The 18105-nt window shown below is 42.1% G+C and overlaps 1 protein-coding gene across 2 annotated transcripts in view; it reads left to right on the top strand.

The window, feature by feature from the left end:
• Nucleotides 1-18105, top strand: part of ankrd11 (ankyrin repeat domain 11) — a 97009-nt gene that overhangs the window by 56177 nt on the left and 22727 nt on the right. For both annotated transcript variants that reach the window (XM_069697715.1, XM_069697714.1), the window contains exon 3: nucleotides 16800-16945. In XM_069697715.1, coding sequence (XP_069553816.1) covers nucleotides 16859-16945 — 87 coding nt within the window. In that variant the 5' untranslated portion in view covers nucleotides 16800-16858. The remainder of the gene's footprint in view (nucleotides 1-16799; nucleotides 16946-18105) is intronic.

Genomic DNA, 18105 nt, shown 5'->3' with positions numbered 1-18105 from the left:
ACACACATTTCACTCGTACTGGATTTATTACACACCATATCGGCATGATTAAAGAATGAACCATGTCACCAGTTTGTAAGCTGGTAAAACACATTGCTCAGGAGGAGCCAGGTCACCCGTGTGCACAAATACTACTATAACAACTTCGCTAGGGGAATCCTATGACATTTCCATTCACACAGTAGATGCAATGTTGCCTAGGAGCTCTTCCACATTTCTTTTGACATGTCCCGGAAGATTAACATCAGCATCATATCTATCAAGAGCTGTAGCAAAGCTAGCTAACCTGGAGAACCAACAGGATGCAGCTCAGCTTGGAAATGCTTTAATCTTTCTTAGTGTGCAGCACTAATCAACTATACAGTGCCAGGCCTCAAGTGCACTACATAATCTATACACACTGTAAAAAAAAGAGAAACTGTACAGTCTAGTACAATAAAACTACAGGAGGTTTCCTGATTGTAACTCTACACATATCATCTCAAAGTTGAATGGTCATGTATTTTAAAAATGTTATGGTGTATTAATGATTACTAAAATCATCAGTAATCAAAGAAATGTGACCATTGTTCCCATCACATATACACAACTAATTTCCTAGTTACATGTTAGAATCGATGCATTTCCATTACACAAAATATGCATAATGTCCATTTGCTTTAAAAGCTTGAATAATACATGTTTTGTTGTTAGTTAATGTTTTCCACGTATGACATTATCATTAAAGAACTGCATTGGTGCTTAAATTTCTATTAACGTTATGTATAGTGTTGTGGTTTTGTGCAATGAGGAATTGAAAAGGGAAATGGCCCAAGAAGAGAGAACCACTCCTGTTTTCTAATGATGTATTATTCTCCCCTCGTTTATTGTAATATGTCCTTTTTCATCTATTGTCTTCTCCGTTCACATGAAAACAGCTTGTGACCTCTGCGGTAGGGCTCCAATGGGTTATGGGTTAAAGCTTTAATTGGCTAAATTGCATACATGTGTTTGATAGCTGTTGTCTGGAAGCGTGTGTGTGTGTGTGTGTGTGTGTGTGTGTGTGTGTGTGTGTGTGTGTGTGTGTGTGTGTCTCTGTGCACATCTGTGTGCAGGCTCAGATGCAAAGAAGTGATACCTTGTGAACACCGGAACAACAATTCCCTCAGGGTGTTGGCTCTTTCAATTATTGCAGTTTCCATTCTGCACAGACATGGAGATCTACAGATACACACATACACATACACACTTGGACACACACACACTTAGAATCAGACACTAATCCTAAGAGTTAAACAGATGCTGGTTCAAAACCACATGCAGCCTGGTTGTGTTGTGCTGCTTGGTTGAAGAGGGAGATCTAGTTGTTTAGTAGAAAGAATCCGTAATTGCTTAGTTGCTGGTTTGGGCTCAGAAGTATTCACTAACCAGGCTTTTTAAAGGTTAGATTGAGGTATGTTATGTTTGTTCTTCACTCTCCCTACCTACTAGCTGGTGTGCAACAGGTCATTATACAGCAAAACTTACAGGCGAGGGCGTAGAGACTCAGCATTAAGCGTTTGACTGGAGGGACCTCACGATGTTTGGTCAGTGGGGGTGGATGAAAACAAATCAATTGGCAAACATCTTCTGTGAGTTGATTTATGAATGTAAAACAATTTTTCAAAGACTGTCAGATAAAAATCTTGTTTATGGAAGAAAAAGAAGTGAACTCAACACTGCAACGGTGCATTGCAATACCCAGACAATATACTGCATGCACATACTACAGCACTTCATCTTCCAAGAAAAGAAGCATTTGGATGCGTGGACGAGGATATTTTGTGACTACCTCATGCCCAATCAGTAATATTTAATAAAACACAGAACTCCAGCGCAAACAAATGAGAACTTCTGACCAACACACACTGCCCCATAGCCGAGCAGCTGCTCTTTACCATCAAAAGTAGTCAGTTGAGGTGATTCAGGCATCTGATCAGGACACATCCTGGGGGGCCCTTAGTTGGAGGTTTTAATTTGCGAGGTCCCCTTGAATGTGTTTACAAATCTCATGTGGCGTAGGAACGCATCAAGATCCCCCCGGAGGAGCTGAGAATTGTTGCTAGGAAAGAGGCAACTGGACTGCCTTGCGTAGCTGGCTGCTACCTGTCCTCGAGACGAGTTAGCTAGAATCCATTCTGAATGGAATCACGACGACAAGAATCTGAATCGTAGCGAATCGTGGGCGTGCCAAGATTCACACCCTAGTGGTCCCAGGAAACATGTTCCCTGAAGCTGGTGTTGCTTGGTGCAGATGGCAGCTCAGGGTGGTATTGTTAACCTTTTGTAAACAAAACATTACCTGTTGATATTTAATTATATTTACCCCAAATTACAGTGTGAAGCACAGTCAAAAACTGACTTTAATGTATTACTGGACAGATTTTGGTAACATTTTATTGTGAGATTTCAGAGAGTTCCACTGGAAGTGCTCAATGCAGGTGAAGGATGTAGACAAGTGTTCTGTGGCCTCGCTGTGGACCATTTCAGGTGTCCTGAGCAGCACCTGCTCAAACCACTAATTGGAACCTTTCTGTCCAGGCACGTTTATTGATTGTCCCATTGTGAGTGAGTGTGGCCTGCCACAGACCCCGCATGGCCGGGTGCTTGTTGGTCTGCCTACCTGTTGGGGGCCTTTGTTCTGGATCAGTATTCAGTCCTCTGTGGTAATGTAAAAGGATTTGTTTGGGTTACTCATTATCAGCGGTTGTAGTATTTACATCAGTTCTTTGGCTGTTTTACAAAGAATATTACGTACTTTCTCTTCGTCTAACTTGACTAAACTTGCAGAATGTGTTATGGTACGTATAGAGTATTTTATCATTGTATTGTACACTGCGGTTGATCATACTATAGTTGCAGTGCGGTTCTTTTAGAAGTGTACAGTCAACACAACCAGTACGACGGGGTGTAGCAGTCCTCTGGGTCGACAAATACAGGAAACAAAACAACAGTTTGGATCATTTGAAAAGTGATTGCTGTTCATATGTTGATCTCTGCTCTGGTGCACCAACAATTTTTGCCATTCTTGAATCAGTGTAGTGGAAAAACTGCATCCAAGTCTTGGCAGGTTTGTGAGCACCTTCCTTGGATTAGTGGTGCAACTATTAATTACTGTTATTATCCATTTATATGTCCATTATTTTTAGATGAATTGATTTGTCTTTTAAAGAAAGCCAATTATTTTATTTTTTGGGGGAAAACTCAGTCATAAGTTGTAGCGTACAAGATATGACATCTTCAAATGTCTTGTTTTGTCTGACCAAAAGTATTGAATTAACTGTGGTATAAAATGGAGACATGCAGCAAATTCTGACATTTGAGAAGCTGGAAACCGAATATGTGGTATGTTTTCACAATTTCTGCCTAGATAAATGTCTAAAAAGGTTATCAAAATAGTTATTCTTCTGTTGATCAACTAATGGTGTAATCATACAAGTTCTACCCTGGAACAAGGACACTAGTACAAGCTAAAGAATCTCTTGCTTTCCCCTTTCTTTCTGCTGGGCATCAAAACATAAGAGGAATCTGTGTTCGACTCTGTTCGGAGAATCATTTTTGAGTTTCAAGTGGCATCCACACGCTTATCAGTCCCTGTACTCGGAAATAAATGTGCCCACGGAAAAATCTGCATGTGCATATTCTTATTAAGAAGCCTATCAGCATACTCTTATATGCACATGCCCTCACCATTGCCTGAGTGTGGCATCAGTTCCCTGCCCCCTCTTTAAGCAGGCACCGCCCCACCCCTCAGCTGGCTGTGCTCTGCAGTAGCAGGCCTTTCATCCCTCCATCCGGCCCTGCCCAGTGATTTATAATTCATCTGGGATCCTGCCTCCCTCCACCCCTCTGCACCAGGACAGTATTAACATTCTGTTTGGTCCCCAGCTACGCTGCACCCACGTGTGTTGTGAGTCTGAGGAAGGATTCTTCGGCCTCGCCTGTGAGGCTCCATTAGGAATGACTGTTACTGTAGCTGCTTGTGCTCGTTAGGTTCTGGCTCTGCCTCCATTCCTCTGTCATTGTAGTGATCAGGTTGCTTGTCTGTCTGTCTGTCTGTCTGTCTGTGTGCTGCTAGTTCTCTTTTTTTCCTCTGCCTTCTTATGTGCCAAGTCAGCTGCCAGTCCCACCCTCTGGTTCCCGTGTAATAACAGAAAGCAGTGCAGTAGGATGTTTAAGAGAGCTGTTGTGGTATATTACCCATTCTGTGTCAGAGGGCTTGTCACGAGTACTTAAAGTCTCCCTATAACATCTGACACCTATTCCCATTCGGCTGAAGTCGACCCAATCAATTATGAATTTCAGACAGGGTTTATTTACACATCACCAGGGCTCCAGATGAGCTTAATTCACAAGGATGACTGGTGACATTAGATATTTAGTTTTTATGAATGCTGTTTTCTGCATCATTGGTATTCTCATACACATAGACCCACAGATAAGTATCTTTCCACTGTCTCTGTCAGATGGCTGCTCTGTAAAATGTCTGTTTAACTAGTACATTGGTGCATTGGCCAATTACTATAACAAGTTAACATGTTGGCTATTTAGTTTGAATAATGTTGCATTAAACTTTTAATTTGTAGCTGAAAGGTAAAACTTGATATTTCACATCAAAACAATATAATTTGAAGTACAGTAGCACCAGAGGGGTCTTTATTCACCATCAGTCATACCTTTATGCTTGGAGAATAAATTGTGCCAGATAAAATGTGACTGTACTGTGTGTCTCATTACATAACTGTGCAGTTGGAGTATAGACAATACAAAAGAGTTTCTCATTTTCAAATAAATCACTCACAGCTTCCTTCCCAAGGAACTTTTATCGTGATAAAGACAACCATTAAACCATTAGTGTTGTCTTGTCCTTTGGAATGGATCTTTGTGGCATTTGGCTCTTATTCTATTGGATGTTGAATATGCTTTTTGTAAATTCCTTTGGACAAATACATCTGTGAAATTAATGTTTGTAATATTTTGATGTAGGGATGTTATTGGCGTGGTATCGGTGTGTATGGGTTCCTGTTAATTGTTCAGTGGGAGGTGAGATCTGCTAATCGACATGCGGTCTATTCTACACTGTTATCACATGAAAAACAACCTCTGAACTAAGTGAGTCAATGCGCACAGGTATTTTATATTTCAAAACCGTTAACACATCAGATGCAAGAAAGTGCTTGAAATAAGTGTCATACTTTTCAAAGCAGACTCGCATAAGGTCGATGCAGAAAGACGATGGGACATCACAGCCAGCCTTGCTGAAGTTACAAGTTTTTAAACTTTAGCTTTTTTCTAAAGTTAACTGTTGAGTTGTTTCATTTGGTGTAGTGAGTGTTACGTTGACTTAATGCTAGAAAGTAGAAAGAAAGAGTGAGATGACAGGCAGGTTGTTATGAAGCAAGTCCTTACGCAAAACAGAACGACTGAGTGTGCAAGAGATGTTCTTTAACCATAATACAGGAACAAATTATATCCAGTGAAAGAGATAGTGTTATGCAACTTGTGGTTGTGCAGTCCGACAACAGACAGTTGAAAAAGCTACCAAACAGTGCTGCACGTCTGTTATTTGTCCCTTTGCTTAAAATGTATTTGTTTTTTCTTAAAATTGCCTTCAGAATTACGTTGCAACATTCAGTCTGCTTAAAAAAAATTGTAATGCCTTTTAGATGATGGCAGTTTTTACGTATGTGTGTGTGTGTGTGTGTGTTTTTGAGACATAATAATGCTCATCTGTGGAAAGGTCATATCCACCTTCTGCGCCTCTCCTCCCGTGCCTTTCTCTCACTCTGTTTATTATCTATCCAGGCTTGCTCCCTCTGCTCTGCATTTATTTTTACCTCCTCACGTAATCCTTAATTAATGTCGATCCAGTCACCGTGCCTCATATTCTACTACCCTGCACACTTGTATACATACAACCTCACTCATTCATGTTCTCTCAAGCAGGCACACAAATGCAGTCATTTATCTTCCTTTGTAGGAGCATAATGATTTGGATCACACTTGGATCTTAACACTTTACAATAATAGGCAGATGTGGTGTCCTCATTACACTTGGAGCTAAAGTGTCTACCACATAACCATGATGTCATGTGGTCAGGTGTAGCCGAGGATCACAACGTACGTCATCTCCTTCATTCTCAGGCTTTGCTAATAGTCCAAAACAAAACTAATCAACAGCAGAGCATTTTCTATTGGTTCTGTTTATAGACTGCACATTAGAAAAGAAAGCAGATTCTAAATGTGTTGAACGTATCGATACTGACTGCTTTTACATAAAAGAACAGGTGCAGGTATGACAGTTTCATGAGGTTTTTTTTCCTTGCAGTCCGTACTACATGATTTACTCACCTCTGTTATTCTGTAATACACCAGTTTGAATAAGAGAAGATTAATTAACATTTATCTTTACTCAGGTTCAGAGAAAAATTCAAATGACAACATTCTTGACAAATCCATCTATGTTTCAACCAAATGGCCATCTACCCCTGTCACTTTGATTCCTTGTTGATTTGAGAGGTTTTATGATATGTTGAACATGGATCAGGATCATAGCAGGTTTTTGGAAAGATGTTTCTTGCAAGCTGTGGTGAAACTATTGCATGTCCCAAGGAACACTGCATCCCCAACATGAAACAACCACCCCAAGATGTTGAATGCTCAGTCTTAATTAAGGAACTAATTGCACAAGGTTGCACATGATGTCTGAGAGATGGGATGCACTTCACCCTGTGGTGTTAACACTGATGCTTTATATTAAATCTAGACTTGCAACACTCCTGCTGGTTTTCTGTGTGTATGAATATGAGCTGGAGTTGCTTGGTTGTCTTTTCCTGTATGTTGCCTATCTTCAGCGATTAACCATATTGGTACTCTGGCCAAGACAAATCAACCTGCTGTGCAGCATACACAAATAGAAACACAACGTAAACTCATCTGCAGATAGCGTTTGATCTGATATGTGCTGAGTTGGGTTTGTTTTAACTCTGCCGAAACCATTCTGCTTATCAGATGTTGTTTTAATTTAATCTTGTTTCTTACTCATTGGAATGTTTGTACCTGCAGCTTTACCTTTTGTCTCATGTCCAGGAATAAGATGGTGCTTTTATGTTTTTCCAAGTTATATAAGTCCTCAGGTAGCTGAAGTAGTGTAACTTTGTTTTGAACTGTGTAGAGGTCGTGGGTAGATTAGTATGGTTGAAATGTGATGTTTATGTTTCTTAGCCTGGAGCTCAAATAAATTGCAAACAAGATCAGAAACACTTCCTGAATGATCAGAACAATTAGATTACAATTATCATTGTAATGTCGTTTTATAGAAGTGCAAACACACAATAGTTGGTGCATTTCTGACCAGTAAATGAAGTCTGTCTGGAGATACAAAGTGAGCTGCTCAGTGGATGTATCTTAAGGTGAAGGCTGGAAGTGGCTAACCTATGCAGGTATTTTTGTGTCTTTATTATGCAAGCAAAAACTAGTTTTGAATGCAAATTTCTAACACTGCAATATAAAATTAATTTTGTAAGTAAAAATATATAAGTTGAGAATATAATTATTTGCATTGCAAACAAATTTGCTCTTACAGTTCAAAAACATTTTCTTTCAAAGACGGGATCGGCATGACAACGTGAAATATAATCAAAGTGAAAGCCGAGTTGTCACTTTTAAAGCATTTCACGAGGAAAGAGTGATATAACCTCTGATGTAGCTCAATACACAATCCTGTGCTGTCGGAGGCAGCCAATCCACCAGTAGAAACTCCCGTCTCCTGCGTGTGTCCCGCCCACTACATCCAACTCAACTCCTAGGTTTTTGATTTGAAAAGCAAGGTTTTATTTCTGTGACCAAAACTGTCAGAGCAAATTTGTTTGCACTGCAAATAATTATATTCTCAGTTTATATATTTTTTTTACTTACAAACTTGATTTTTGATTGCGGTGTGAGAAAGCTGCTTCCAAAACAGTTTTTGTTTTTTTTGCTTGCATAATAACGACACAAAAATACCTTCATAGCATTTAACTGCTTCTTATTTACTACTCATACACACACAGATAGCTTACTTGGTCCATAACAAAGAGTTTCTAATTCAAATCTCCCCTTAAAGAATACAGACTGGTTACCAGTTTAAGATGGATTATTGTTGTTTTGATGCATTCCCTGCTAGGCTCTGTGTGATTATGATCTTAGTTGTATTTTCTGCTTGGGAAGATGGATTTCCCAAACACACTGTTGTTCTTTCCATCCATCCTGCTTGACAAGCACTCAGTTAGGGGGGGTGAGCATGTGACAAAAAGGCCAAGCTATCCAGTGAATTGGAGCAGATGATGCAGCCAATGTTTGAAGTGCCATTTTTGTTATTGTGGTTGTCGTAGTGGTGGTACTTCTGCAAACTTATTTTGATTTACATTTCTAGATAGTGTGTTTACTACAGTTGTAGTGTTTTCAGGTATAGATTGTTTTACTGCACAATTTCTTGTGTCCTTGTCCTGACTATGTTGCAGTGTACAAACATGTAAAGTGACAATATACAACTAACTGTACTCCTGTGTCGAACCTGTTGGAAGTCGGGCTGACTGCTGGCATGAATCTGGCAATACAGTAGGCTACATATCATAATACAGGGGTTACGATTAAATGTATTGCAATTCATTGCAATATTGTAAACAAGACAATGTGTTGGGATTTATTTACATTTAATTTTAGGAACAGTGTCACGGTATACACCACCTCCTGTCTTAGTGTGTGATGTCACGTTGGGATGGAAGAGTTAAACAGCAGACGACGGCACTGCAGGCTGTTTAAACACAACACAGAATGAACCACTGTCTGCCATGGATCGTTAAATGGAAACTATTAAATAATAATCAATACAGTGTTTTTTTGAGAATTATAAAAGCATCACAAAAGATAATATCATGATACTCTAGTGTATTGATATTTTCCTACAGCAATAGTTAGAAGAGACACGTAGCAGTCGGTGACAGAGTGAAATGACTGTTTTTGGTCAGGTGGTGATCCAAAGGTCAGAAAGTGATTGAATTCTCATTGCTTGAGGTTGATATGCAGAGGCACTCTTCTATCAATAGGCTCCCTCTCTCCATCCACAGTTCTTTCACTAGCTTCTCTGATAGGCCAGCATCTGTCTCATCCTTTAGTTGCTAGGCAACAAGCTTTCTGTGTGTGTATGTGTGTGCGCACACGTTCACACGTTGCTGTGGCAATGTCAGGCTTTTGCCTATGAGAGAGAGAGATGTTGAAAATAGAGAGAAAGGCAGATGAGAGCGCAGTACTCAGAGAGGGAGAGAAGAAATGAGAATGAGTCAGAGCACTGATGAAGCTGAGGGATTGGAGAGGAGGGAGCCAAAAAGCAACGAGATTGTCTCTGGCCTTTCCTGCAGCCTAGCTGCATACATATACAAGCCTGCCACTATCTTAGCGAGGTCACTGGCAAAGACAGCATGATTTACCAGACTGGCAGGCAGGCAGGCAGCAAGCCCTGAGCTGTTATTGGATGGAACAGAGAGGTGTAAGGGAGAGTGAACGTGCTCAGAATAGAAAATCAGACCAAGTGATTGGATTCCTCCCCACATCTCACTCCTCTCTGGCTCTCTCTACTCCTAGAGCCTCGCGGATAATAGGACCACTCCCACTCACTCACATTTCAAATATATTTTGTCATTTGCAGATGCCCTTGTGCAACACCTGCTGCTCATATCGGCATTTAGGCATGAGGACCTTTTTATGTAGGAAAAGAAATGAAAGACTTAAATCTAGTACTGCCACTAGTAGCCAAAAACTTTCCTTGCTGAAAATGCAAAGTAGTTCTATAGCTATAGCTGGCATACTAAGCCCATATACGTTCAAAACACAAAACTAGACTGTCATGTAGAAACTTTGCCTCCACCCTCAGACGTACAGATAACCACTGTTCTTTAATACAACAGTCTGTCATTCAATCGTTCTGCTCTTAGCTCCTTTTGTAAGCACACATTTTCTATGCTAGCGTAATGCATCTTTCCTCTCGGTGCTTGTGTATGCATTAGCACACGCCTGTGTGCGTGTGTGTCATTCAGTCTCCTCTTCTGTACGCAGGTTTATAATGAAGTGAATGGGCCCAGGTCAGGGACTGAGCAGCCAAGCTGGGCTTTGGTTGCCAGGATACTGCAGCCAAGCCAGGCTGGCTTTATTTGCACACCAAACAGGCTAGCTAGCTGTTGCTGCGGTCATCTTTCTATAGACTATTCTCCTACGTGTCAGTTTACTGGAGAGTAAACACATGCACTAACAAGGACTGGGTGATATGCTACAGACCTAGTATCACAGTAACCAGAAAACTATATATTGCAGTGGTTGTTTAAATATATAAGATTACCTTTTCAATGATATATATTTGCATTGGACTGAATGGTAATAGTAGGTCAAACTGGTTATTTTCTAGTTGTTATTCTCTGGTATGGTAAAAGATGAAATGTGACTACTTCGATTTAAATTTCACAAGAAAATACGTCATCACAATCAATAAAAAAATAAAAATTTTCAACATAATTTCAGAATGATATATTTTTGCCCAACCACAAGACAGCCACTTTGTCCTCATACTCATCATGAATCCAGCTTTTTCCCTTTAACTGTTGCCAAGGTGTGGATTGCTTGGTAGCTTTACTCATGAGAAATCTCTCCTTGGAATTAGAGGTTGGGCTCAAAATTCATTTTGCAGCATTAGACTTTATATGAATATGTCATCAGAAACGACAGATGGCAGTTGACCATGGAAAACATGTTTTTTCCACCATGGTTTAACACCTGGATAACCTAGTAGAATTTTCCAGGCAAGGATGGGTAAGGGACTTGTGCCTGCAACTGACTTGCAACTTATCTTTATTTCTTTCCCACTTGTTATGGATATATAAATAATTGCAGATGAGCACTCAGTCCTTCATGTTCGACACTGTGATGTCTCTCACGAAGCAAAGTTGTCAGGAGTCCGGTTTTCCTCTGTTTTGCCCCCGATCCCCTCTCCTCCTGTGTCCCCTCAGTCCCCTGTCTGCTTGTTCCGTGTCCTCCTCTTCTCACCTCCTGTGGCCACGCCCCTCACCAGTCCCAGCAGATGCAGCCACTCACCCCTGATCACCACCTGCAGGTGTGCTGCATCTCCCTGATCACCTCCCGGACTATATGTACCCTGCCCCTGCACTCCTCTGGTTGTCGGTTCATTTGTTAGTCACCCGTCCGTCCTCCGTCTGTTCTCCGTCCATCCCGTTCCCGTTCCTCCGGTTCTGTCCCTCCTCCGGTCCCCCGAGCCTGTCCTGCCCCGTGGGCGTCCTCCGGGGCGGTCCCCCGAGCCCGTCCTGCCCTGTGGGCATCCTCCGGAGAGGTCCCCCAAACCTGCCCTGCCCCGTGGGCATCCTCCGGGGCGGTCCCCCGAGCCCGTCCTGCCCCGTGGGTGTCCTCCAGAGCGGTCACCCCAGGCCATCCTGCCCCGTGCCCGTCCTCCGTCCACCTAGGTTTCCCTTCTCGTGTCATGTGTTGTTGTGGTCCTCCGTCCCTCCTCCGGTCCCCCCTCCTCCCACCCGGTCCGGTCCAGTTTTGGTCGCCGAGAGGCTCCCTTTGAGGGGGGGTACTGTCAGGAGTCCGATTTTCCTCCGTTTTGCCCCCGATCCCCTTTCCTCCTGTGTCCACTCAGTCCCCTGTCTGCTTGTTCTGTGTCCTCCTCTTCTCACCTACCGTGGCTACGCCCCTCACCAGTCCCAGCAAATGCAGCCACTCACCCCTGATCACCACCTGCAGGTGTGCTGCATCTCCCTGATCACCTCCCCGGACTATATGTACCCTGCCCCTGCACTCCTCTGGTTGTCGGTTCATTTGTTAGTCCTCCGTCCTGTTCCCGTTCCTCCGTCTTCTGTTCCTCCTGCGGAGCTCCCTGTCAAAGTCACCAGTCGGTGGAGTTGACCTCCCGACTCGGAGGATTATTGACTCCGTTTCTTCCAGCGGTCTTGTCCACTGGTCTGCCGGCTGCCCTGCCAGCCGTGTCTCCCCGGATCTGTCGGTTGAGTTGCCCTCCCGACTGGAAGCAAGTGGACACGATAGGTGCCACCTTTTGGTTTGTTTGTTTGTTTTTGTTTATTGCAATAAAGACTGTATTTTGGAACTGATACCTAAGTCTGTGAGCCTGCATTTGGGTCCTGGTAAACACCACCTCACGACAAAAGTTGTATTTTTTTTTTCCACCACTTTCTTTGACCCTCTAACTTATCATAGTGTGCGATTGTGGGTGATGTTGATACAAAACACACCAAGCGGTGTTGCTATCTGTGCTTGGAGTCATATTTTAGTAGCCTTTGGTTTAAGGGACTTGAAAGACTTTGATCGTAACGGAGCATTGAATGACTCAAGAACATCTCAAGTGAGGCCATTTGACCCATATAACGTGTCATCATTTATGATACTGTGCCCAAGCTAAAATATCTGTTAAACAACACCAAGATATGAGCTGACTGACTGCCAAGGAGTGTGTTCATATCTGATTGATTGTGCAATATGCACTTGGGTTGGTGCACACAAACACAAGCACAGACGGACAGGGCAACATGTCCATCCCTGACTGCAGCTGCTGTGTTGTTCAGCTGTCAGCGTGGAAAATTTGGAGTTGTGTTTTTTGTGTGTTCAATGAGAGTCATGAGTGAGGAGTGGCATGAGGTTGGAGCAAACAACTGCTTTCCATCTCTGCACATGTATTTTCACTTCTGTACTGCTGGGCTTGTATGTGTATTTATCTTTTTTTGTCATCATTGCTGTATTTTGTGCCCTCGTGTGTGTGTGTGTGTGTGTGTGTGTGTGTGTGTGTGTGTGTGTGTGTGTGTGTGTGTGTGTGTGTGTGTGTGTGTTTTAGAATAATTTGCAATGCTTATTGTTGGTTAAATTGAAATTGGTCTTTCAGGCTTTAGGTCATTTTTGTGTGCAGCAAAAGTCTGAAACTTAAATAGCATCTTTTTAATTCTTTGCACTTTTACGAATACACACTGGGTCTTATGTGGCAGACAGTAGTGTTGTGGAGGTGATGCTTAGGACTGTATGCAGAGGTTAGGAATAGTGATGCTCGCCTTGGGGTGTCGGTCAGAACACGCGGGACGCTCAGCTTCAGTTAAACGCTCTTTACTGACCTGATTTGTCACACAACAACACTGTATTTCCAGCAGTAGGTAAACTGAAGGATTAGTATAGGTGTGGTCTAGAAGAACAAATACAAATCAGAAGAACTTTAACTTAATATCAATGATACACATAATCGTATTACTTCTAGTACCAATAAAATCTAACATCATCTGGTAGCTGTTGAACATAATGCTTAAGCAACAAACCAGCAGCAAAGTTATATTACACCAACTGTAAACACAAAATAAATTACTTATTGCCCCTTTAAAAGGCAGTGCAAACATCCTGCCATAATACAAACGTAATACAACAATTCTAACAACTCTTGTGTAACACTTTCCCTGATAGGAACAGGGGAACGAGCATTAACGTCAACGAGCCACGTGGTAAATAGCCGAGCTTCAGCTCAGCCTCGGTAGGAAACATTAACCGTCAACTGAAACAGTTCGTCAGAGAGACACACCTCTCACGCCACTAGCTAGAAAGTCCACTCTGTAATCTCTACTGACGACGAGCTTCTGGCTAGTCCTAATTCCCACTGACCGCACCGCTCCATGTGCTTGATCAGCGCAGCATCGCAGGATTTTTCACGGTGTAAAATTTTGTTTAAATTTCACATGAATGTTGTACGAGTAGAGCTCTGTAATATTTCTTCCTGTTCTTTAAAAGAAATAAATCCAAAGCGGCATACACTGCTTTTAAATATGGCTTGATTGTTGTCTGGAGGCTGCCAGTCATTAGTCATATTACATAACAGACATCACCTAAATTACTTTGTACTGCAAAAATGGTGTTAATGAAATGCCAAGCACTCATTTTGTAGAACAGTTTCACCAAATGTGAAATGGCGAGACATAAACAACACGTGGTTTAGCTGTGAGGGGGTAGGTTTTGAAGTCATTGTACATTGTGGGTCTTGAAGTCAACCTTAATACCAATGTAACTGTGCTTGTGTGTGCCAGTGCATCTGTGAGTGTGCACACAGTATGCTGCAATATGCTGAAGTGTTGGCCTCTATCTGACCGCAGAGGGAGTGGCTCAGAGCATAGAGAGGATGCTACAGGAGGATGAAGAGAGAAAGGAACAGGGGACACAGAAAGAAAGGTGTGTGTGTGTTTATTCAAGGGAGAGATAAGGGATGGAGAGAAGTAGTGGCAGGTCCTGTCCTTCATTTGGAAGAGATTGCTTCTCTGGCTCACCTCTCACCACTCCTTTCTGCAGTTATCATCTCTCCATGGTGAACTCGGCTGACGTCATGCATAAAACATTAAAACTCAACGGTGCTGCTCCTCTGTTGTTGTTGTTAGAGAATGGATGAAATGGGATGAAATGGTTGGCAGACATGATCATATCTTAAATCGTATTAGCCTTGTTTAGATATTTAACTAAAGCTCCTTTCTCTCTGAAAATTATTTTATATAGCAGGTACATAAAGTTCCTTTTTGCCACTATAACCTCTAAACACAGTCTGAATGTTTGTCGGTTTGCTGGGCAGGAATATTGAAACCCACTTTTACTCACCTTAGCTATATGCAAGCTCAGGATCTATCATTTATATTACTTAATATGTGTATATATAACCCATTCTAGCAAGTGCGTGCCTGGCAGTGTTTTTTTATAGTGGTTGCCAAGTTAGCAATGTTTGGTTTTCATTAGACATGACCTTATAAAGGAGGAAATTAAATTTAGTAGATTAATGCTGATGATGCATTATTTGTTTCCTTTTGCATTGTTAGTCAACATTGCCATTTGTTCTTGGAGAAAATAAGTTGATGTAAAGATGAAGCTGACAACCAAAAGTGATGTTTGTATCATGTACAATATGATAAATGTGTTTTTATTGAAGGTTTCTCAGAAGCACCACCATCATCCAAGCAATTAAAATGTGACACAAATATTTGCAGTGGTAATAGAAGAATAAATTATAGTGTTTTTTTTGTTAGTTTGTTTTGCTATTGTTGCGCAACTAAACAATGTAGTGCTGCTTGGCTTCGTCACAGAATATATTACTTTTTTTTTCTATTGTAGAGAACCGTTGTTTTTTTGTTTTTTTGTAGAAAGCACACACATCCTTGTACACACAAATGGACATATGGAACGAATCAACTATTTAGTGTCAACAATTCTTCACTGGATGAAACACACACAGACACACGCTGTTTGCAGATATTATGTATCTTTTGATTGGAAAGGAATTACAAAGGAAATGATGCCTGTGGTTTTGAAGAGGGTTTCCTCTCCATGTGTGTCTTTGTGCGGCTGCTAGTTGCAAACATAATTTTTCCTGTTTCGCATATCGGTGAATTGCTCTGTTGCTATAACCGTCCATCATAGTAGTCCCAAAATAGTGCTGAGATTATTGTTCTAGAAGCACAACTGACCCAGTTTGAGGTGTGTGCATCTGCGTGTTGCTGCAGTGTTTGTTTATTTCTGAGTGGTCGACCTTCCTGTTACTTTGTTTGGTGTGGTGAGAGGTGGGAGGTTGCAGTAACAATGAGCCTTAAGGAAAGAGGAAGGGGCTGTATCTCTTTTTCCATACAGCAGTAAAGGGGGGCAGTACAGTAGCTGGTTGCCTATCCGGTTGGCTGGCTGGCTGGCTGGCTGTCTTGACTTGACTGACTTGACTGGAGGGATATAAATAGCAGTCTTTGAATAGGATAACTGCAGAGGGAAGGGAAGGAGGATGGGGGGTTGGAGGGGTTGGAAGTGGCGCCAGGGAAGATAGGAGTGCCAGTGTCTCAGAAAAAAAATAATGCAGCTATGGTTTCATCTGTTCACTCAGTCACTGGGATGATCGTACTTGGACACACTCAGAAGAGAAAGTGCATCATGGAGGAGAGAACTGAGGGATGGAATGAATGATTAATTCATGGCCATGTGAAGCAGAAGGGCTCGAAGGAAGGCAGTGGATAGTAATGCACATGTTGTTGTTGTCTACTTGCACAAAAGACAAAGTAGGCACTGACAACACAGACCTCATTAAACTGAGAACTCACACCAGGTAGAGTTCCTGTCCTTCTTTTGCAGCGACTATGGTAGGGATGCCATAAATTAGTACAGAGTATAAAACCTACAATTACAAGGGTTGGCTAGCTGTGGCAGCTGTAAGTAGCTGTTTGGGTTTTTGTCGAGACGTGCCAGTCACATTTCTGAAGACATTCCTCAGCTGTTCCAAGCTTGCTCAGTATCCCACAACGTAGGGGTTACGCAATATCCTCCATGGTCAGCAATATCCTCCATGGTCAGCGTTACCATTCCTAAATCCCACTATATTAGTGCTTTCATTTTAGTATAGCTCATGTGAATGGTGTGCCTCTATTTTGAGCAAATGTACTTTCTTTTGCTTTAAAACTGGCATGTTTTAATGTATTTGGGCAGGTCTTCCTTGGTCTTCAGGTTGAGCCTGGAGAACAGATAAGCCTTTTGCCTGCCACAGCTGCAGCTCTCTTCCCTCTTAAATGCTCTTCCTCCAGAGCACCGGTGTAATGGTCGAAAATAGAGTGCTTGATGGTACCGCTAATGGCTGCATTGTCTGGCAGTGCTGTAAATGTGTTTTCAATGAAACTAGTGGCCAGGTGCTAACCCCCCCCCCCCTGCGCCTTTTGTTTTTGTCTTTTTCTTTGTTCCAGACGGTTGATGACGATGCAATGGCAGCGTGAATGAAGCTTGGCGTGGGGAGAGCTGAACGATGCCCAAAGGTGGGGGTTCTAAAACCCCCCAGCTGGACCACTTCCCACTCAACACCGACATGGTGGAAAAGCAGGGTGGGAAAAAGGTAAGATGAAAAACGTACAAATAAACACAGTGTCCAATAACCAAGTGTTTGTGCACAGCATACAAAGCCATTTTCAACTGCTGTTTGTCCTTGAAACCCATCACTAAACCTCTACGTCTGATAAACAATTATAAAACTTTTGAAGGCCTGACAGATAATCAGGGAACATTAGCAAAAATAAATGAGAAAATGGGTTTTGGATTGGTGAGCAGACCATCCTTCAACTGGAAGGCCTTGGTACATGCCCCACAGCAGAAATTATTTGCGCCCCGTTAATACCACTTTCAGACAGCAGACCCCTGGGACATGTCTCTGATGAACCTGAGAATTACACTGAATTACATTCAATAATTGCCAGATTAAAGTTGAATTTCAGTTTCGCCACTCTATCTATATGCAGGCTCACTCTCTTGATTGCCCGCGTATGCATTCTACTTTCTCTTCTGTTTTCTCCTATTTTAAGGTGGTTAAATGTCATTTAATTGTCAGAATCCCTGAATTAATTGCCATTATAGTAATGTCAGGTCACCAACACTCAGGCTGGTGTTGGCTCAGATGGTAGAGTGGGTTATCCACTAATTGTAAGATTGGTGGCTCAATCCCCTGTTGCTCCTGTCTACTTGCCAAAGTGTCCTTGGGCAAGATACTGAACTCCCAATGGAAGGTGAGCACCTTGCAGCTGTCGCCATGGTGTGTGTGTGTGTGTGTGTGTGTGTGTGTGTGTGTGTGTGTGTGTGTGTGTGTGTGTGTGTGTGTGTGTGTGTGTGTGTGTGTGTGTGTGTGTGTGTGTGTGTGTGTGTGTGTGTGTGTGTGTGTGTGTGTGTTTGCTTTAAGCAAAGCTAAGATGCACGTCACATGTCCCAACACTTGTCCAGAAGAGGGTTGTGAAGGATGTTTGGGTGACACAGGGTGACCCAATCAGGTTTCTGTGTTAATCTAAATAGGCTATTAAGTGTGCTTCAGTATAATACTGGCATGTCTATTGGTTTCAGTGATGCTGTTATGTTCATGTTGCTCTCTAACCTTTCTGCATAAAGAGGTCATCGTCAATGAGGGGACACCTTGTAGTTGGGCTTAAATTTGCCCCTTGTTGCAATATTTTTCATATATTGTTCCCATAAAGTCATTCTGCTGTTCCATAAACATACACAGAGACATCT

Source organism: Brachyistius frenatus, unplaced genomic scaffold (genome assembly GCF_029030835.1).
Source record: "Brachyistius frenatus isolate BFR_SWC_R1_liver_20210118 unplaced genomic scaffold, ASM2903083v1 Contig_24, whole genome shotgun sequence".
NCBI classification, from domain to species: Eukaryota; Metazoa; Chordata; class Actinopteri; family Embiotocidae; genus Brachyistius; species Brachyistius frenatus.
This window is presented reverse-complemented; position numbering and strand designations above follow the sequence as displayed.